The 21,857-nt window shown below is 43.6% G+C and overlaps 1 protein-coding gene and 2 non-coding genes across 9 annotated transcripts; all 3 read right to left on the bottom strand.

Annotated features, from left to right (window-relative positions):
- Positions 1–82: 82 nt before the first annotated feature.
- Positions 83–21,254, bottom strand: ATG16L1 (autophagy related 16 like 1). 7 transcript variants are annotated; one of them, XM_012575568.5, is made up of 19 exons: positions 21,007–21,254; positions 19,880–19,973; positions 17,600–17,705; positions 16,099–16,172; positions 15,661–15,912; positions 14,693–14,758; positions 12,515–12,604; positions 11,694–11,750; positions 11,448–11,495; positions 10,654–10,756; positions 8,586–8,691; positions 8,395–8,465; positions 6,879–6,950; positions 4,798–4,918; positions 3,858–3,963; positions 3,182–3,331; positions 2,736–2,783; positions 2,268–2,369; positions 83–1,564 (listed from the first exon to the last, which is right to left on the bottom strand). In XM_012575568.5, exons 1-19 carry the CDS (start codon positions 21,119–21,121, stop codon positions 1,471–1,473), a joined length of 1,875 nt encoding a protein of 624 aa, XP_012431022.1. In that variant the 5' UTR covers positions 21,122–21,254; the 3' UTR covers positions 83–1,470. The 7 variants fall into 7 exon arrangements, with proteins under 7 accessions (XP_012431022.1, XP_030136595.1, XP_012431026.1 ...); XM_030280735.4 differs by having other exon boundaries at positions 12,515–12,601; XM_012575572.5 differs by having other exon boundaries at positions 20,942–21,068.
- Positions 7,801–8,064, bottom strand: LOC115496478 (small Cajal body-specific RNA 6). Its single transcript, XR_003961981.4, has one exon.
- LOC115496479 (small Cajal body-specific RNA 6) lies at positions 10,179–10,448 on the bottom strand. Its single transcript, XR_003961982.4, has one exon.
- Positions 21,255–21,857: the final 603 nt, after the last annotated feature.

Here is a 21,857-nt window from a genome sequence, read left to right as displayed (position 1 = left end):
CATTATCCTTTTTCCCCCTTGACAACAAATTCCCCAACAAGATCTCGCACACAGATGTACAAATAAATAAATCAGAGCAGTGTGGGGTTTTAAAAGCAGAACACAAGTTTATTTACAATCAAGTTCTTATGGGCAGCTGAATAAATAAAAACTTTGCCCCATATACTCTAATTCCCCTCTGCAGAAAGTGTCTGAACGAAAGGCTGGGTTAGAGGGAGCCTGTCAGACCAGCTCCCCCAACCCAGCCCCTCCAAAGAACACACTTCCACAGTACAAGACTATCGGGAAAGAAGAAAATAAAGTGCAAATAAAAAGGCAATAAAACGCTGGTGGCTTGTCTTGAGGCCCAGATGATGTGGAAAGGTTTGGCTGGATAAAGATATGCCAGGTAGCTCACACTCAGACACATCATGGTTTAGGGTGCCAGAAGAGGGACAGAGCTAAGACACCGTTCTGTACCACAGAGGGCTCCAGCGCAAATGGGAATATTGCACGTGTGCTCAAGAACGGGGCAAGTGGCCTGGAATTGCCAGCACCAAAACAACGGATTTGGGATGTGATGCCACTGCTGCCCTGCGTCCTGTCGGCCGCCAGGACAGGACGGATGAACAGAGAAAGGAACCCAACATCTGTATTCCAGGACTGAAGTCACAGGATTACTACATTCCTCATCACTGCAGCACAACTTCTACAACAACCTCAACAAGCTGAGCTCTCTCCTCACACCCAGTAATCAAACTGCCTGTGGTATAAAAAGATTAAAAAACCTCCTATTTTGTGATGCCCAAGCTGCTGAAGGGCATTTCAACACAAGGGTGCAGAAGTCCTGAAGAACAGACCGTTGCCTCAAGAACCGATACACAGAGTTCACATGACAGTGCTGGAGAGCCTGTGCCAGGATCAGAACAGATCTAAACGGAGTTGATCACTCAAAGGCACAGCTGTCAGAGCCACAGGAGACTCTTTAAAAAACTGTTCCAACACCTCAAACTGCCTAGACGTGTTTCAGGATCTTCTCACCCCATGACTGAACTAGGCCACCAAAACAGAACACAGGAGACAGAACATGCTTTAAGTTAGCATACACAATGACTTCTTTCCAAAGTTTCCACCTCAGAAGTGCTGTAGATACATTTGTGTGACAGGATATTTGGCACAGCTGTCTGGTGAGGAATCCCGCTAGTATCTTCAGCTCCATGTGGTGCATAGATACTGCAAGTAAAGGCATGACTAAGTAATATTTTCCATCTACAACAGCTAATCCCATTCTGAGTTCGAGTGCCACAGTGCAGTTACGGCCATGAGAAGTCTCAGACTCAGGCTCCTTTCTCCATTGCTTTAGAACTTCCCTCTGGAAAGCAGAGCCCATGTGCTTGTCAGTATCCTGCCTCTGGATGGATCTGGGCTCAGGTCTCCATGCTGCGCAGCCACGGACCAGCACCACCACGCACAGCCTTTCGCCCTCCTCAGTCAGAACTCAGCCCACAGCACAGCCTTGTTTCCTTTGTCCACACTCACCACGTGGGCACCCGCTGGTGACCACGTGACTGCATTGATGGAAGAACTGAAAGAGAAGGCAAGAGTAAGTTTACAAGAAAGCTGAATTCCACAACGGCACTTAGCACTGAAATACTATTACAAATTTAAAAAAAACCCCACTTTCTCACATCAAGAGACTTGGACTTTTAATAAGTCCGAGGGAGGTACAATTTCTTCAAAGTGTACTGAATGCACTTTATTAGAATCATATCTCAGTTTAACAAGATAACAACAAAAAATCTAATCTAATTCAGTCTAGAGAATACTGCCATGAATCCCCAAAGACTTTGCTTATTAATAATTCTCACATGCCAATAAAAGTTGCAAAGCTGTACAATTCCAACTTTTTGATAGCTCAGCACGATCCACAACCCAGATCACCACCCTAGGCTGCATGTCCCACCTCCCTCACTGTCACTGTCGAGGCAGGATGGGAATGAGAAGACTCACTCAGAAGGCTGCTGAGAGTAAAACTCCGATTTATTCAAAATACACTGCTCTTTTATACAGAGCTTCGCAAAGGCCAAATCCATTGGTTCTGAAGTGAAAACAAGCCACACCATTGGTGCAGAGTGCTTGACGCACAGTGATAGAACTTAACTATAAACAATGTGAGAACAAGAGAGATAAAGAATTATTTACATTCTCTCCAGCTCTTTCCCAGGTGTCTGCCTGGCTAGAAACTCTCAGTTTCTTTTCTTTGACTGATTCTGAGTCCCACACCTCACCTGTGATGCTTTGCAAGTGTCCTCTCCAATTTCCCAGTAAGCACATTCCAAATGTAGAGAGCCCCGTCAGCTGAGCCAGCAGCCACATAGTTACCATCAGGGCTGTGAGATCACACCAGGTGCAGAAGGCAAAGAACAATATGCAAGTCAGCAATTTCCAGCACACATCATCATTCCACCCACAACTTCCTAAGCAAGCAACTTGGCATTAAACAGTCTTTTAGGAGTTATATGTTATCACCTGCTAATACTAAAAGGTGAAAGCACTTTGAAATCAGAGCATTTACAAGACATTGGATCAGTATTTATAGATATACTCTGGCTTGACCAAGAGGTAACCTTGGACAAATTACAAACTCTGCCCCATTTTTCTAGCTGTAACTGGGGACCAGTGCAGTCAAGCATCAGGAATCTCTCAGTTTAGCTGGGGACAAGTTTATCAGGTATCTTGTTTATGTCTGACCTTACCTGAACACAACTCTTGTCCAGTCAGAGCCACATTTGAATCCCTGGGCACTGGAAAATTAGAATTAGATAACTGTTAACTCATTTATGAGAAGAGATGCTTACTAAAGACAATGTTAAGGAGTTCTGCATAGTTCAGAATATGCTCCAGCATCCCTTTATCCTAATTCATGTTTCTCATACACCCTTCTCTCAATGGCAACTGAAGAAATTATTCCTTTACAACACAGACTTATAAGCCAAGCTGCCTTCTTTAAAGCAAAACATGAGAAGATCCATTAGAGCAGATCTTTAATGTTTCTAGACATTCCAGAGAACTTTGCCATGTAGAAAAAAAAAGTGAGGAGACTGCTGTCTTCACAGAGGTCCTGAGAACCACTCCAGCACCAAGGGTAACTCACAATACAAGGTACTGAAATTCACAATATTCCTGCGAAGAATACACTCACCTGAATGTCTGCTTGACAGCACCAATGCGCAGATCAATGATCTTGAGCAGATCATCACGGGAACAGGTCAGAAGCTCAGTTCGCTCCGGGTTCAGGTCCAGAGCTGTGATTCTTCCCAGCAACTCCAGTTCTTTTACTATGCTTTCAGTCCTAAAGACAGAAACAGGAAAGAAAAAAAAAAAAAAATCAGAAAGCAGCGAACAAGGGTCCAGAAGCCAAACCAGTGCATCAAAACTTTGACTTGTCCCCGTATGGAAGAGAATAAAAAGGATTACTGGTTTATTCTTACACTTTGTTTCTTTCCCAAGCTAGATCCCACCTTGTGGACAGCATTTACAGCAAAAAGTTAAGAAACTACTTTCCTCACCACCCCACCCTAGAATAGCAAGTACTGACCAATGAAAAATACTTATCAGCAAGCAGGCTGTCTTTCCAAAAAAGAAATGGCATTCCAAAAAACAAAACAAAACAAAAAAAATAAAACCCCAAACAGACCTCAAACCTGTAATACCAAACAGCCTGCAAGAAGTAACAAAAGTCTCTTTAATGGCTTTTTGCAGTTTTTATAACAGTCTCCCCAGCTACCAAGCTCAGGAAGAAGTTTCCTACTTCATATTAACCTGACAGCAAACCCATAACCACTAATACACCATAAGCTCTCCTACAATAGTTTTACCTGATGTCCCAGAAACGAATTTTCTTATCAAAATGTCCACTCATTACACACTGCTCAGTACACACAATGTCATTGCAGCTAGATCCTGCAAATACTGTTTTTATACCTAAAAAGGAGAAACCAGAGGTGACACACTTAAATTCACATTGTCCAAACTGATGAAAACTGAGACAGAAAATAATCCCTAAACCCTCTCCCACCCATAGAGTGGCCACACAGAGCAGTGCCCAAGGAGTGGCACAGGGCAAACAGTCTTAAAATAATCCTGATTAAGTCTTCAACCTCTCTGCCCTTCTCAATCTCCTTTGCTGGGACTTGAAATGTTCCCATGACAACTAATTTACTTCCACTTCATATTTAGCCAGCTATAATTTGCTACTATTAAACAACATGAGTCTGTCTCCTTGACCTATGTTTGCAATTCAGGTATCAAGGTAACTTTGAATCTCAAATGCTCTCTCAGTGCAAGCAGGTTTAAGAGCCCCCAGTAGGAGAAAACCAAAGAGATAAGATGTTTCTCCCCCCCAAAAAAAGCCTGGGTTCTAGCAATTCCTTCATTTGAGATGGTGAAATTTTTTGGTATGTGTCCAAGAGACACTTCCAACCACCTCAGGGTTAAAAACCTGGCCTGGCTCCAAGTTTTTAGTGGAAGACTAAAATACCCACCCTCAGACTGGTAAACAAAGAACACTCCCAAAAACAGCTGCTCTCAGTGTAATAGCATTAACAGTGCTTCCTGAACACACAGGATTTTTTATTCCAGGTAACAGACAGAAAGAATTCAGTTACTTAAAAAAGTCACTTAGAAAATGGGATGACTGCTAGCTTTTGCTATTTTTATACTGGTAAAATAATCAATAATTGATCTGACACCAGACTGCTAGGAGCATTCAGCAGAAGCACAAAACATGGATGAAAGGCAGAAGTTAGGCTTCCTTACAAACTTTGCTGCGGAGGTCCCAGAGTTTGAGGGTCCGGTCATGACTTCCCGAAACAATACGTGCATTGTCCAGCAAGAACTTGGCTGACAGAACTTTACCACTGTGACCTGTAAGGGTGTGCTGGGGACAGGAGATTGACACAGTCAATCTGAGTTATTTCCACTTTCTCAAATTGTAATTTGCATGTCTCCTGCATTGCTTGGCAGAAAAAACATCTATTACAGTTAAACAGAGATCACCATTGAGTAAGAGTGTTAATTATCAGAGTCCAGCCTGGAGCTGGGAAACACAGGTCACCTTTTCCTGCAGTTTCTCCAGTTACTCAGGAACCTGCCAGCTCCTTCCTCAACACTCTGTACACCTACGTTTCATGGACAGATGGCAACTGCAACACAGCCTTGCAGGACAAACCAAGGGGTTAAAGCATGCTGAAAATGGAAATTGTGCCTTTCTGCTTTCTATGGAGCTTCCCTCAAGGACACAACAGTATCGAGTCTCAGCTGTTATTACCTCTTAAAGCCTGAAAGCTGAGACAACCAGGGATTTCAAAAAAACTCCCTACAGCAGCTTCTTTAAGTGCAGAGGGAGGCTCTCTGGGGTTGAGAACATGAACCATATTGACTCAGAATTGCTCAGCATTTACATACTGAATCACAAAATGGACAATGAACTACTAAAGTAAGAGTTATGAAAAACAAGACAGAAACTTTGTAGATAGTTAAGATTTGTTTAAAAATACTCAACAGAATATTAAATTATATAAAGCAATCTGGGCTTGTGGAAACACAAAATAAAAGTCCTTAAGAATGGAAAGAAATGAGAGCTAAGTTTGGGAAAAAAACCCAAACCTGACACACAAAACATCAACCCAAAAAACCACCTTGCCTTAACAAAGGAATACAAACTCCAGCAAGGAGGCTCTATCTTCTACTCTGCATCTCTCTTCTGCCCTTGCTGCACAGATATCACATACAGGTATAGCATTTAGGCAGGGAGTTCTGGCAAAGTTTGCAGTGATTTCATCTTTACTACCTCCTGCTTATGTGCAAGCCATGAAGAGTTCACAGTGCTCACACTTGAAACAGAGAGGACTATTTCATCTCAGAAACAATGAGTGCACTCCTAAGAATTACAGGAAGATTTATGTGAATGTTTATAAGTGCAACTAACCTTTTGCAGTGAGTAAATTATGTCTGCTAAACTTGTATTCACTATAATTCACATACAATAATAGGTTTTGCAGCCAAGGAGAAGGTGCAAAAGAACTGATACTCTTCACTTTCCTGAGTAGAAAGATATCTTTCCTTGACATCTCCAGACTGAGAACTACCCAATGAATTACAGTGCACCTGTTGGTTATAACCAACACTGAAATGTCAGAAGATTTGAATGTCAAAGTAGTATCTTACTAAAATAAAAAGTTGAGGAAAAGTGTACATAGGAAATGACAATCAAAAAGGCTCTTGGAAAGCCGTTAAACTGTTATTTTAGTCTATCAAAGGATTATTTTCAAATCAGAGCCAACTATTGGAGAAGAATATGAGTACAAAGTATTTGGGAGGAAAAGAGGAACTGTTCAAAAGACACTGAGGATGATGTCCAACATGTTAGGCATGCTGCCTGGGACAGCCAGGCAGAGGGCTTCTTTTCAAAAATGCTACTCCATTAAGTTTAAGGGACTTAAAACAGAAGTCCCTTTTTGTCTTCCACAAAGCCCTTTTCAACAGCCTGTCCTTTGAGAGAGGCTGAAACATTGAGGTGGCTCTCCATAAATCATAAGCATTAAAAGCTCCCCAGAGGGGTACACAAAAGTGTATACACACTTTACATGGCAAGGTTTTTCTAGTGGGGAGATGTATTGGGAAATCACACAGTAACTGGAGCTCTCTGCAAGCCTGTGTGGAGAACATATTTTAGGTCTTGCTGTGAAGATCTTCAAGACATAAAGAACCTCTCAACAAAAAGAACTATTAAAAGGGTCTGTAAATGCCCAACTTCCAAAATTGCCATGTCACCATTAGACAAAACTGGGAATACAAGACAGAAACAACCTTGCACTGCTTTGCCTTGCAAGACTCACCCGTAAACGATTGTCATCAACTGTCCAGATTCTGCTGGCAAAGTCATTTGAAGCTGCTAAGAGGTAAGAACCCTGTAAACACAAGATTGCTTTCAAATTCCTTCTGCAAGTCAATATGCAAACCAAATTCAAGTATTTCCAATAAACCATTAAAACCATATTAGTTCTATTTTGTCAAAGGAAAAAAGGAATAAAACCAAAACCACAGTAGTAAATGCCAGTATGGAAAGCTAATGTAACCCTTCCCAAAGGGCTATGGCACCTACTTCTCACCAAAATGGAAGGGTTTGTAGAATCATGGCTATAGATTATAACAAGAATAATGTATACCAATTATAACAATAACCAGACCAGAAAAAGGAGATTCATCTTTACCTTCTGCTGCAGTGAGAAAATGCATTCTAGTTTACGCTCATCTGTTGTGGAGTTGTTTTCCTCTTTTTTGTTTGGTTGGGTTTTTTTCCAGAGGAAAAAAGCCCTGCATCGACCCCCACTGCTTAGGAAGGTCTCAGAGTGGAATTAGTCTGTTTCTTGCCATTTTCATTAAAATTCTAGCATTTAAAGCTAAGATTTCAAAAATGAAATCTTCCTGAGGAGAGAGAAATCAACTTTTCATGGCTTTAGGCTTAGGGCTCCCACAAATCATCCATAATGGAGAATGGCCACCACAAAATTTAGGCTTGCACTCCTGTCCATCACAAAATCTTTCCTGAATCCTCGTAATCCTTTGGCATCTCACCCAGGCAATTCTCACAGCAAATGTGTTCAAGCCACTTGCCAAACCTCAGGACTAGTTTTACCTGCAGATTAACACCACATCTCTAATGAGCTTGTCAGTCCAAAAGAAGGATCCTCTTGAGTGTAATTTAGCACATAGAATCACCAAATGGCAGAAATCATATTAGCTTTGTGCTATGGAAGAGGTCTCAGCAAAAAAGTCAGATCACATGTCCAGTTAGACCAATCCAAGACCCCAAAACTCCTTCAAGTAGGACTGTTGGATGCTGATCTCAGTCATGTCTCCGCTGCTCCAGGTGAACATGACCTGAGCACATCTCACACTGTCAGCAAACACTCTGCCAGCCACACCATTGCTTTGCCATGGCTGGGGAGAAACTGCTGGGAGAAGAGGCCATGGAATTGCAAGTCTTGGGATAATCAGACCTTTTACTATTCATCACAGACCTCAGTAAAGCACTTACGGAAAAAAAAACTTCACAGAAATAAAGCCTCAGTGTATTTGCTTCTTCTGTGGTGTTATACCACAGCCTTCTTACTTTAAACAAAAATCTGTAACAGCCAACGTCTGAGCTGCATATCATCATCTGAATTGTAAAGCAAGGATCAGAATTACTGCTTCTTATCAAATAGAGATCTTCTGTACAGTTTCAGCTACTTTTATGTTTCAACTAATTTCTTAGGTAACTTCAATTAGAATGGAAACAATAGTAGAGAACAACATAATTTCATTAATTTATTCCCAACCACAAACAGTAGATATTACACAGATACTCACAGCACTATCAAATTCTATGCTTGTAATCCCAGCGTTACTGCCGGAGAGGGAACCTTTGGGCTCGCACCTATCTGCACAGAGAAAGATGAACAAAACTTGAGCAATGGATTAGAGCAGAAGTTGGCACAAAGTGACCCATAATATGAGGATTTTTTAGCATCCCACCACACCTCAAAGCAAAAAAGATTTACCTCCCAAGACTTCCCAAAGTTTAACCCTCCGGTCCATGCCTCCTGTTGCTAGTAACCGGGAGCCAGGGCTGAACTGCACCGCATTCACTTCCCCATCATGTGCATCCTGGGGGGAAGGAACAGAACAGCCACCCAAAAGGGAATTAGCATACACCCATAACCCACAGATCAGAAAGCTACAGAACTTATAGGTTACACAGAATCACAGTTGTGCATCTTTCAGAGGAAATAAAGCCACAGACTGAAACTTTGCTGTGGCTGGTGGTGCACAGACAACAAAAAGGCCGATCCTTATCTGAAGAAAAAACAAAGGCACATCAAGAAAAACAGCAGAATACCAAACTACCAAAAGTATATAATGCTTCCTAAGCTTAGGGCTTTAAGTCACACCAGAAAAAAAAATAAGGAAAGGGGACAGGACAAAAAACAGTAACATGTGATGTGCTGTAGAAGGAAAGTAACTTTTCATTCCTCCACCTAGAGACAGCCATGGAACATGATCCAATCAGCTCATACAACCATGGAACAATCAAGTCAGGCTTGAGTTAAGCAGGTCTGCCAGGAAACAGCACAGCTGATGCACTGCATTCACTGTGTGTGTTGGTGATTCTGCAATACAAGTGTGCCAGCACCTGCTTGCAGAGGACTTGGGCTTAAGCTGTGACTCTTCTCTGCAGATGCACTGACCCCCAGCCCCCCTGCTTCTAACAGTTTAATGTTCTGAAATCTTGAACTTTAAATACCTATGAGAATTTTAAGATTAATTTCTTTTTTATTCCTCTATTCATTTCACAGCTTTATACTACTTATCCACACAGTATTACCACCACAATCATAATTATTTTTTAAGTATTTTCAGTAACTGCTCTTTCAAAACCAGCTTTTCTGGAAATATGTATTTTTATGGAACTTGTTGCTTGAATGTGATCTGCCAGCTCATATTTAGGACTAATCACACTTGAAATCTGATCTTTCTGCAAATGGAGAGGAGCCATTCACAACAAAACTAGTGAAAAGCCTTGCCTAGAAGCTATGTCTGGGAATGATTCCTGAAGTGACTACTGTTTCCACCTCCTACTTGCCTCTCCAAAGGTGAGCTCAGTCTGCTCCCCACATTTGCCAAACCTCTGCCACAGAGCCCTTGCATTAATTCCTGGAATGCTCTGCCAGAACTAGACATGTCTCAACCCTCCACCTGGGCTCAAAATACTGGAGCTAAAGCCCAACACCTCCTCCCCTAATGCCCCCTATTCAAGCCACCTCCAGCTGCCATTTCAGTCGTGACCCTACTCTGACCTGAGGTGACTTGCTACTCCCTCCATCCACAACTTCCACTACAGAATATGAAAACAGGGCAGGCAAGAATACACACGCTTCCCTGCTGCAGTGAGCCACACTAATACTCTGAATGAAGAAAATCAGTAATTCCATATCCATGAAAATTCCACATCCAGCTCTGGAGTGCCTAAGAAAGCTCCAGAGGCATGTTCAAACAAGCAGCTGCATTACAAGACAAATTACTTTCAGTCACAAGACAATGCCCTGTACAAAAACTTAAGTTTGGCTTTATGAGTCCAAAGAACACAAAAAGGAGGTCTCAGCTTGAAAACCTTTGATCACGCACAGATAATGAAGACACCCCATCCCCACGAGCTCCTCTTCATCATATTTGTTGGATTACATTTGGTGCCACAACTCCCTTTACTGTGGAGAACTGGAACTGAATTAATCCCAAACTGTCAGCAATCTCTTCCCCAATCACAGCTCTACTATGGCATGATAGAATAGAGATTGCTGGGAGCCAAGGGGCAATGGGGTGGAATTTCCCTGTGCCCTCAGAAAACTTCTTTGTCATCATCGACCTCAGTAAGACAGACATCGAACACTGGCTCTGAGAAACACGTGGGGTAAGAATTAAATGGAATGAATGCTTCTACCAAACCAAGAATTCCTTCCTGTTTGGCAGCACTAATAGAAAGTCTTGAGATATCAGTTCTCACACAGGGGATTCTCTCCCTCTAAAACCAGAACAAAGAATGGCAGAGCAGATAATTCCTTCTGTACTCACAAAGACACATATGGCAGTAGTGGGCACTCTCACTTCTTTACTGGCACCTGGATGTGGCTCTGCATTATCCTGGGGTGCAGGGAACGAGGACAGAGAACGCCTCCTGAGATGAAACAAAGCAGAAACATTTAAAAATGAGAAATGAACTCTCTTGAATTCATCCTGATGTCTACCTGTCAATTAACTACTCTGTACAGAAAGTAAAAAATGGGGGAAGGTGCTTTTAACATCTTTTTTTTCATCCTATCTTTCAAAAATTACATTTGTCATGTAACACTATTCACTTGTGGCTTTAGACACTTCACAGATCACCACATAAGTTATCTGAACTGATTACTGACCTCATTTTGGAGCAGTGTTTTAATGTTTTCAATAGGAAGAGAAAGATGGGACTGGCTGCAGCTCCATTGTTATGTCTAGGAAGACTTAACACCATTTCAGCACTACATCCCAAGCAGCAAAATGCTCTGTTCCAAAGCTTAGGCTGCTCCATTTAAGCAAAGACATCCACCTACTGCAGAGCTTAGCTTAGGACTGGCTCCACTCTGGACACAAAGCACAGAGCCCAACGACTCATTTTAATTAACCCTACTAAAGGAGCAAAGTGCAGTGGAAAGTAAGAGCAAACCCCACGTATTCTCTGCACAAAGAGGGGCTCATTGCCTCTCTCACTGTCGATAGTTTCTAACCAGAGCTCTCAACTGCAGAATCTAATCAGCACAATGCAGCTGGGTTCCACGTTACTTCAATGGAATACAATCACATGCTGGACTAAGAGTGGATAATGTTTTCACCTGGCAGTATCAGAAGACTGATGTCCCAAAAGGGGAGACTCAGACAGACTGGAGGGAAAGGTCAGAGGTCAGCACACGGCAAGATGGAAGAAACAGGAAGTTGAGGAGAACAAAAAAGAAAAAAAAAGAAAGGCAGAAGCTAGAAGGAAGGCTGAAAATACTTGTTTGCATTCCCTGCATCACCAAGATTTTGGTGTACATTGAAACCAATAAACAAAACAAGGAGGTGAAAGTGTTCTAACCTACCCAAAGATATTACTGATAGAGTCCAGAAGGCCTCCAGCTGGCTGGGAGAGTCGCTTACTGAAGGAGGGGAGGACAGGTTTAAACCTTGTGAATAGCTTCTCCACATAAAGATCAATACAAACACATTTCATAGCAACATGTCTCCGGAAAGACTCCCTCCCCTCAGACCCAGCCCAGAGACACAGAACACCAAGGCAGGCATCAGTGCAAAATTCATCAGTAACTACCACTCAGAACACACTTTGTGGGTGAAGTTTCCTCAGTGTCCCTCAATCTCACCCTGTGAATTGCTGGGTTTAGATAGAACAGTCTGCCAAGTCTGAAATTTCAATAAAATTAATCCATAATCTCATGTAACTACCTCTTACTTTCCACTCACTGCTATTTTAGAAAAAGTAACGAGATGTATTTAATCTAGGTGAAGATTATTTTCAGGATTTCAGATAAACCCAGCTATTTGCAAATAGCTATTGCTATTGTGATACCAATAATCACATTGCTATCTTGTGGAGTAAGGGAGGCATAAAACAACAGGCATTGTAATAGCCACATTATTAACTACATAGTTTTTAAATATTTATTTTATAGATTAAACAAAGATTTTTCAGGCACTAGGGTAACAGAAAAGGAAAACCAGCACATCTAAAGCATGGCAACAGAGAGTACAGCACATGAGTTTCCTACTGGTCTGGTAGAAGCATTAACTGTGTTCTACCTAAAGGCAACTAGAAACCTAAGTTACATTCCCACCATTGCTCCAGCTCTATGATGCCCCTTGTTCTTCCTCAGTGACATGCTACAAGAATCTCTTGGTTACAAACCTGGATGTCCGGCTGACAGCTCGCACCGGAGAGGTTTCCTCAGCTGCATCAGAGGTTTCATCTGCAAGCACTTCGATATCATCATCCCTGCTAAAGTGAGAGAAAACACCTCCTTTTCAATCAGCCACTGACAGCATGGCACTGTTCCAGGGCCTGTCAGCATCCATGCCCAGCGCACCCCAAGTTTATGAAGCTGTAGCAACACACAGGATGATCCAGATAACCCACACTGATGCAACCGCCAGAGATGTAATTCAACACACAGTGTCAGAAAATAGATATAGACAGCAACTAAATTTCAGGCTTTTTCCTTCCAGCTGCCAATTCCACTTCACTGACAGCAGTGCTGGATTTCCACATCCCCTTGTTTCTGTTTTCACTCCTCCTTTTCAGATTCTCTTTACTACAGGCATCCTATTCAGCTCATAGCACTAACTACATACAGCATTGTAAAAACCCACCAGACCTGAGCAAGGCTGCACTAGAGTCAATGATATTTGCTGGAGCAGTTACAGAACAATAAAAACATGAGTTACTGCAACACCAAGTACAGGTAATATCAGCACCTTTTTTCCTGTTTCTAAACAAGCAAGTGTTAGAGAAAACACAAGAAGTTAATTGAATTTTCCTGCTTCACCTACCAAAGACACCCGGATACTTTCTACACTGCTGTATTTCAGGTGCAGCACCATTAGGTGTGAGAGCTGGTTTTGCTCACTCCAGTAAAGTGTCGGTGGTCAGCTGAACACAAGTGTGAGGTTCCAACCAATGTACAATGAATTAATCCAGCTAAATTACTCAACCAATGCTGAAGATTTCCCCCATTAGTCACCATGGGCTCTGACAGCCTAGTATTCTTTCCTTCAATTACGATTTTTCCTCCACTGCTGATTTTGCAGAACAAACTATTTTAAAATACACTTTACTGATGCTATTTGACTGAAGAGAAGTTTAAATTCAAATTTTAAATAACCTATTTGTGCCATCAGATAACACTCAGCTGCGAAAGCATTTAAAAGGACAAAACTACCTAAATCTCTCATTTCAGAATATAGCTACACTTTCAATTTGAGATTTTGGAGGAGAGTATACAAGAAAAGACTATAGAAAATATATTTGCTGATTGACTGTACCAGGCTGATGTTTCAAGAAAATACTATCAAGTTCTGCCAATATTCATTTTTAAAAATCAAAAGTTTCTGCTATTAAAACTATGTGTAGCAAAAGAACTTTCCAAGTTAACAATGTATTTTTAAGTAAATATAAACACCAGGGCACACCCTTTGAAGTGGTGCAGTTTTTCCCTTCAGTAAGCAGCATATTTACACAACACAAACGCTCTCAAATAATAAAATCATCAAGAAGAAATCAAAGCCATCTCTGAAGCAGAGTTTGAGTAGTAAACAGAAGCAATTATACTACAGGATGGCTTGCGGCACAGCACTTAATGTGACTCTGTGATGTGAACATAAAGAGAGAAGATCTCCAGAAAAAGCCTGCAGGCTGCTCTGGCAGCACTCTGCAGGGCCCAGGAACAGAGCATCAGATGCAGCTGTTCTAGACTGGGCAAACACAAACACCCTGGTCCAGCCCAGAGCACCCACAGCTCCCACTGCAGCCACCTGATCCCACACCTCCCAGAGCCAACACAGCAGGGCAAGAACAAGGGACTAGAGGGATTTCTCTTCAGCTTACCAGGTAAAGTACTCTACTGTTCTTCCCTTAGACAATAAACCCCTGTCAGTATGGAAACCATGTATTTTAATTCACTCAGTACCCTGGCTCCTACCAGAAATCTTCGAGCATGTTTGTAGTCTAAATTTTAAAATCCAGACATCTCCAGAGTAATTGTTTCATTATTTCACTGTTTCATGAAAAACTATCTTAAAGACCAAAGGCACATATCTCAGTATAAAATGATTTTTTTAATAACATCTATTGACCATATGAACCATTTCTGGGACTTTCACTCCAAGCATCTATTTTCAGTCCTAAAAGAGCTCCTTCTTCTGTAAGTTCAGGTAGGGAGAGTTACTGCACATTTCTGACTTTACACAAGAAGCACAAACACTCCTCTAGATCACCCAATTTAGGAGTAACAAAGATACCATTTATCATACTTCTGCATAAACCTGAGGCATAAACTGATGAAAGAGACTATAAATCAAAACTGCTTACGGTTCAACAGGCAAGGGTTCTTTGGCAGCTTCAGCCAGCTCCTTCTGCAGCCTGGCCTGGCGTCTCCTAAGAAAGAGAACCCAAGGTTATTAAAAAAGAAAAACAACATTTCCTTAATCCCATTCCAAAGGCTACCCTGCACAGCTCTGAGGGACCTCATAAGATTTAAAATTATAGAAAAAAAAAATCAGTCTCCTGCTGTAATTTTATCCTGCTTTTCAAGATACTCTGAGCAGGAGGGGCAGTTTTCTTACCGTGAGTAGCAAAGGACAAGATCACTCAAGTGTGGGACAAGATCACTCAAGTGAGGGAATGAGACAAAGCGAACTTATGGCCCTTTATGAAACATATGAATATGCTTTAGCTTAGAGAGCAAGAACTTGCCAAAATAATGATTATGTTAGTGAAGATAATACAAAACTGCCAGCTACTGTGAGACTTGTAATATAGGTCAGTCTCTAGGTATCATCAGCTGGCAAGTAAGCTGAAACAATTCAGAAGAAAAATTATTTTGCAAGGAAAAAAAGCCATGCAAATTACTTTTGCAGCAAGTTTTACATAGCTCAGTCTCATGGCAGATGCTCATTCTTGAGGAATGCAAAAAACACTGAAGTTAGTCAAATCAAAAAAAAAAACCAGGTAAAACTAGGTGCAGTGTAAGATGCAATATGAACAAGAGAAGTCCAAATCTAATACCAGCAAAACACCACAGTTTCTATCTCTTTTATGATCTTCAGCACACAGTTAAATGCTGCTGAAGAAACAAAAGAACATATTTTATTCATTTAAAAGACAGGAATGTTTTCAAGAAGTGTCAGTCTGTGTTGGCTGGAAAAAGAAAGCTCTGGACTCTCACTGTGCTGTGCAAGAATAGAGATCTCAGAGGTCAAAACTAAATCTGGTTTTATCCTATGCACTCATAACTGAAAAACATATCAGTTTTATCAAACAAAGGCCATGGATCTCACCTTGAATCCTTTTCATTTTCTGCATTCAAACGATTGGCTTCTTGTGCTTTCTCTGCCATCCAACGTGAGACCAGCTCCTGGTTGTCTTCAGTAGTTTTCCTTAGTTTCTCCTCCAAGGCATTGAAGGTGATCTGGAGAGCATCATATTCGTCTTTCAGTGTCTGATTAGCTCGCTCAAGATCTTGCAGTTTGCTACGCAATTCCTGGCACTCTGTTTCCAGTTCAGAAATCTTTTGCAAATACTCTGCAATCCTGGAATGGCAACAAGACATACAAAACCATGAGGATCTCCTTTGGGACCTGTGCCATCTTCCTTGTGCTGTTTGCACAATGCCTCACAAAAGCATTTTTAGCCCTGGGCTAAGACTCCTAGAGATTATAACTTCAATAAGGAACTCCATCAGAAGTCTGGTCACAGACAAAACAGTTCTTACTCACTTAGCTTCATTCATCTGCATCTCTTTGTCCTTCTGCTGCATTTGGTTGTTCAAATCAATAACAGACTGGGCCAGCTGGAGAGAGAAGAAAATTGCATTACAAACTGCAGGGATGTCAGTGGAAAACACACTGAGCAGCTTTCAGTGCAAGCACAGACTAATCTAGAATTAAAAGCATGGATCACACATTTCAGGTCTTTTTTACCCCAGCTTTCTATACAGATCTGCTACACAGGACATTAAATCAGAGAATCCACTTTCAAAAATGAATTGTCAGGAAGCTGCTGTCCTTTGATGTCTCTCTTCCCTCAAAAAACTTCATTAATAGTCAGATCAAACAAAATGTATATTAGGAAGAAATTTTAGTAGTGGAAAAATCAATACAGAAATTAAAAATTGTCAAGTTAAATGAACAAATGAGTACTGACAACCAAGAAACAAATTATCCTGTTAGAGCCAGGACAGCCATTTCAGGAGACACACAGCTCTCACTGTGAACACAGGTGCCACCAAGAGTTTTCTCACAGAGGAAGTTGATGGTGGAGTGCCTGCAGAGCACAGGGAACAGTGAGGCAGAGGCCAATGCTGCCAAGCTGCAGCTGCCAGCGCATAGCTTACCCAGCAGCACAGCCTCAGCTGCCCAGGAAGGAAGACTGATTTCTGGGAAGAGTGCCTGCCTGTGTAGGTGATTTTAGGACACCAAGTAGGGAGCAAAGAAAGTATTTTGAGTGGCCTAACCACTTAGTGCACACCTCCTAGAGAAAACAGTCTCCTCTTTGGAAAGCTCAGAATTGCTGACACTGGAGCTTCTCCACACCTCCAGTGGGGTGTGATCAGAGGAGCACGATAGCATATTTCAGGCCATTCACACCTTTTCCCTATCAAAGTGTGCAGTCCCATTCAGTTTTCAGACTCATTCAGTCCACTGCTGTGCTTTTAAAAACACAATTCTGCTGCTGAAATTCCCTATCTCCTGGTCAAAAAAATCCGCAAAACACAAATCCAAGACACCTGGCTTTTCCTCTCCTCTAGGCCCAAGTGTCATGGTTACAGAACTCCTGGGCTCTGAACCAGCACTCCCTTTCCAGCCTAGCACCATGGCTCACTCAGCCTTGGCTGCTGCTGCAAAGTGAGACCAGTGAAACCACACACAGCCCCCTATGCCCCGCTCATTCTATGTCTTTTCAAGTTATTAGTGGTCAAATACAGCTCTGTGGCCCAGATCAGTTCCTTCCTCCTCTAATACAACTAAAATCTTATTAATTAAGCAGAAAATTCAGCACTTAATAATCATGCTATGCTGATAATGTGAGCTCTTATCTCCTGGTGACAGTACTACAGACCAGCCTGTGTCTGGTTGATTTTAATCATCAAAAATTGGGGAAGCTTAAAAAGCCTCTAGATAAAAAGAGGAAAAAATGATGATTAATAAGCCTGGTAAAATCATGGTCAGGTTCCCAAAAGGCCACATATGAACCACAGAGAACGTAAGACTTTCCAACCTCGCCACGTTTCTTGTGCAGCTCAGTCAGCTCCTCTTGGTGCTTTATCTTCAGCTGGGCCAGCTCCTGCAGCTGAGCGTCGTTCCATGTGCTATCGTGTCCTGGGCTGCAATTGGACAGAGAAGAAGAGGAGATGTCCCAAATTAGAATTCAGTTGTTTCTGTGCCTTTGCCAGGGTCCAGACATTGCCTCCTTCGGAAGCTCTGTACACCAGGGACACAGGTGATTCATAACAAACCAAATCACACGGTACTGGAAGGTTACAGCTCCTGAGCACTAGATTCACTTTTGTACATTTTTAAACCAGAATTCAAACTCCAAGGGAAGATAACTAGTGTTTGTTTAAATTTGCATGAAGACGTCTGAGTCTTGAAAGTACACTCTCAAAATTCTGGAACAATTACAAATATTTTACCACCCTGATTTGTTCTGGAGGGAGCTGGTAGACCTTGAAGATGCAAGAGGCCTGGATAGGGTTCAGAACCAAAAGTCAGGAAACCAAGGGAATATTCCCAGGCTCTTGGGTTTACAGTCTCAGGTGTGACACGTCACTCCTCCATTGGCCTGACTATACTCTTTTTGTGCATAAGTTTTGAAGTGGTTACTAATTGTGTTTTTCAACACTATTACTGTGAGATAATCTTTAATTTTTACATATCAGAACATTTATATCACCCTCCTCCCCAAACAACTAAATGTAACATTCCTGTCTTTGTGCTTTCAGAGACACCACTCATGTCTCTGAAAGCACAGAGACAGGAACAGAAAAAATCAAGCTTTTAAAAACCATATACACACACAGACTCTGAGCATATTATCAGCTATATTTTGAATATAGCTTTTAGAGCTTTTTTAAAAAGCCATAAATTTCAACTTCAACACCATTATATCAGACAAACAGAACAAGGTAATTGCATCCCTGTCTGCAGTCATTTTGTGTTGTAACAGTCCAGGAAGAAACAGATAATCCATCCAAATGCCTCACAGTGATACCAGTAACCTACTGTTCTTCTCAAAAAACAACCAACCAGCCCCTCACTGAACTAATGCTGCACTAACTGCATTTCCAAAAATACGTGTGCAGACAAGAAACCAAGCCCTGCGGTAATATTCAACACATCCTATAGCTCCAGCCACACATACTTCTACTGCCAGAACTAGATACTAGTCCTTGGCCTTGAGGGAAGTAAAAAAACTTTTCTTCAGCTATCTAGGATTAGAAACTTAATTTTGTTTCAAAAACCTGTCATATACTGAGCACAGTATCAAGAGTTCAGCTGAGTATTTACTTTCAGATGCTGCTTCTGTGTCTTTCTTCTCATCCACATTTAGCCCAGCCTCATCTCTTAGACCTGGCATGCAGCCAAACACAATTCCCATAAACTGAAATGGTTCGAGACAGATGCAGCCATCAGAAAGCTTTTGGGAACTTTCACATGGGTGTTATCTTCAGTCCGCTGGAGTTTTGCCTGCAATTCCTGTAAACCTAGCAGTTCTTCCTTCTCCGCTGTATTGATTTGTTTTGCATCCCAATTGGACATGCTCATACAGTTCCCTGCTGTAGAGGGGTTCTGGTTTCAGGACAAGAGCAAAAAGAACCTCAACAGAGGAAGCATTTCTTACAGAAGTAGGAATTCTGAGCTCCTTGGCCCTGCCTTCTCTTCAGGTACACTGAGGGCAGAGCTGGCCAGCCCTCACCTGTGGAACAGACAGGCTGTCCAAGGGACACTTCTGGCACAAGGGTTTGCTGTGCAGTCAAACATCAGCAGAACCTTCAGCAAAGTGCTACTCTCAGGATAGGGAGGAAGCTTCCCAAGAAATCCTATTAAAAAGCAGGCACAAAACACCTTCCTTTTGGCATCTGGTACTTACTTAGGACTGACACTTTGCAATAATGGTTTATTTCTTTCTACCCTTTCCTGTAATGACACAGACTGAAAGAAACTAAGCCATTAAATCATCCTATACTCAATAGGAAGAGCAGAAAACCACTGTAAGTGTTACAAGGCAAACAGACCATGAGGAGCAGCTCACTGTGGTCCACCTCTGTTCCTTCCCAAACCTGGCCAGATCTTTCTGTGCTGCATACTCTAAACATACTGTAACTTTATCACAACCTTAGACACAGCTGTAAGTTACATTTAGTCCAACAGAATTTCAGTTTGTTATGTGCCAAGTCACTGTAGGGATCCAGGAGCTGTTTGTGTGAGGCATCAAACAGTGGTGTAGGTTACAAGGTGTACAACAAACAACTACTGACAAAAAAGGAGCGTTACATACCTGATCTCATGTCTGCTCTGCATGTCATATTTTTCTGCTTGAAGTTTATCAGCCAGCACTGCATGAAGGTCTGACTTCTCCAGCAGCTTGTTATCTGCAGGAGCAAAAACTGCACTTAAGACAACCAGAAAGCAAATCCAGATCCCCATCTTCTGCCTTGATCACTAGCTATGATCTAGTCCCTTCAATTACAGTGACGCAACCAAATGCTACATGAGACTCCACCACATCACTGTGTTCTCCCTCCTCTTTGATCTTAACAGGTTAAGGCACCATTCACCAATAACCCCAGGAACTCCTAATTAACCCAGATGCTGTGTGGGACTGGTTTTATGAAAGCTTAAAAGAGAAAGACACAGCAACTCCTCAGGTGCATTGTTAGCTGCTAAAACAGAGAGAGTTCAAAGTTCAGACTCTTTGGAGCTCCTCAAAGGACAGCAACCAGGAGCACAGGCCTAGCAGAGAGGCCAAACCCAGCTCTGCCGATTTTTTTCTCACACAGTGTGTGGGACCCCCCCCTTCCGTCCTGACACAGCTGAGGCTGGAGAGGGGCGGGTAAGACAGCCCTGAACAGAGAGTGCTGGCCCCTGGATAGCTCCAAATTTTACAAAAGACCAAGAGCAGGGTCAATATCACCATTGTTCTCGGTTCCACAAGCAACTGGGCAGGAATTGTGCAGACAATTCAGACATTCAATCACTGTTCAGAGCACAAAGCGCTTCAGCCTCTCGGAGAACTGAAACAACTACGTATTTTCCCCGATAAAGCAGAAATTCCTGCTTTCCTGTTATTACAGACATGTCCCAAACACTCCCGTGAAAACGGCACGGGCGAGGCCCCGGGGACCCTGTGCCACCACGGCTTTCCCACTTTTGAATAATGGGGGGGAAATCCCAGAATGATTCGGGCTGGAACGGAGCACTGCGGGCCCCCAACTCCCACCTCCCTGCTCAAACAAGGTCATCCCATAGCACAGGGCACCGGACACAATCCAGCTCCGGGAAACCTCCAGAGAGGAAGACTCCACACCCTCCCCGCTGAGCAGAGTCTCCCTGCACATACTGATGGGCATCGGTGAGGGAGAACAGAAGCGCTACTTCGGCCGCGCCCCGCCGGGCCCCCCTTACACTGGGCGATGATCTCCTCGAACGCCTGGCGCTGCAGCCGGTCCCGCCGCCGCAGCTCCTCCGCGATGTGCCGCTTCCAGCGGGGAAACCCGGCGGCGCGCAGCCCCGACGCCATCTCCGCGGCGGGCGGGGCGGGCGGCTCAGGGAGGCGGCGGGAGCGCGGGGAAGCGGCGGGAACCCCTCACAGCCCGGCCCGGGCCCGGGCCCGCGGCCGCGCCCCCACGCCCGCCATGGCGCCGCGCTACGTCAGGGGCCCTCGCGTCTGTGCGGCGCGCCGCGACCGCGACAGAGGCTGCTCCGCCGCTGCCTGACGCCGCCCGCCCGCCTCCGGCGCCGCCGGCCCCAGCCCCGGTGTCCCCGGGCCGCAAAGCGCCGCGACAGATCGCGCTGCGGAGGCGGGGTCGGGGTCGGCCTCCAGCGGAGAACAGGCGCTGTCTGAGGCGAGGAGGGCCCGCACCGCGCCATTTTGTGCCCGCCGTTCAGGCGCCATCTTGAGAGTGGCCCCGCTGCCGCGTTGAGCATGGCCCTGCCGCCATCTTGAGAGCGGCTTCGCCGCCATCTCGGATGCTGCTGTGCCGCCTTCTCGAGCACGGCCAACCCGCTATGGTGAGCCGCCCCGGAGCGGCGCATGCGCACAGGGCACTCGCTGTGAGGTGCGATGGCCGCGGCGGGCCGGGCTGGAGCGAGCGCGTGGAGTCACAGATCCCCAGAGCCCGAGGTTTCTATGGGCACATCGAGTCACAGAGCCCCAGAGCCCGAGGTTTCTGTGGGCACATCGAGTCACAGAGCCCCAGAGCCCGAGGTTTCTGTGGGCACATCGAGTCACAGAGCCCCAAAGCCCGAGGTTTCTG

This window comes from Taeniopygia guttata, chromosome 9 (genome assembly GCF_048771995.1).
Source record: "Taeniopygia guttata chromosome 9, bTaeGut7.mat, whole genome shotgun sequence".
Classification (NCBI taxonomy): Eukaryota; Metazoa; Chordata; class Aves; order Passeriformes; family Estrildidae; genus Taeniopygia; species Taeniopygia guttata.
Note: the sequence above shows the minus strand (reverse complement) of the source record. Positions and strands in the feature narration are given on the sequence as shown.

Bases quoted from the DNA above. Each gene is read 5' to 3' on its own strand.
- ATG16L1 (XM_012575568.5), bottom strand. From the start codon at position 21,121: ATGGCGTCGGGGCTGCGCGCCGCCGGGTTTCCCCGCTGGAAGCGGCAC. The intron at 17,706-19,879 runs GTATGTAACGCT...GTCCAATTGCAG, and splicing joins CAGAGCAGACATGAGATCAG to CCCAGGACACGATAGCACAT. The intron at 8,466-8,585 runs GTAAATCTTTTT...TTCTCTGTGCAG, and splicing joins ACTTTGGGAAGTCTTGGGAG to ATAGGTGCGAGCCCAAAGGT.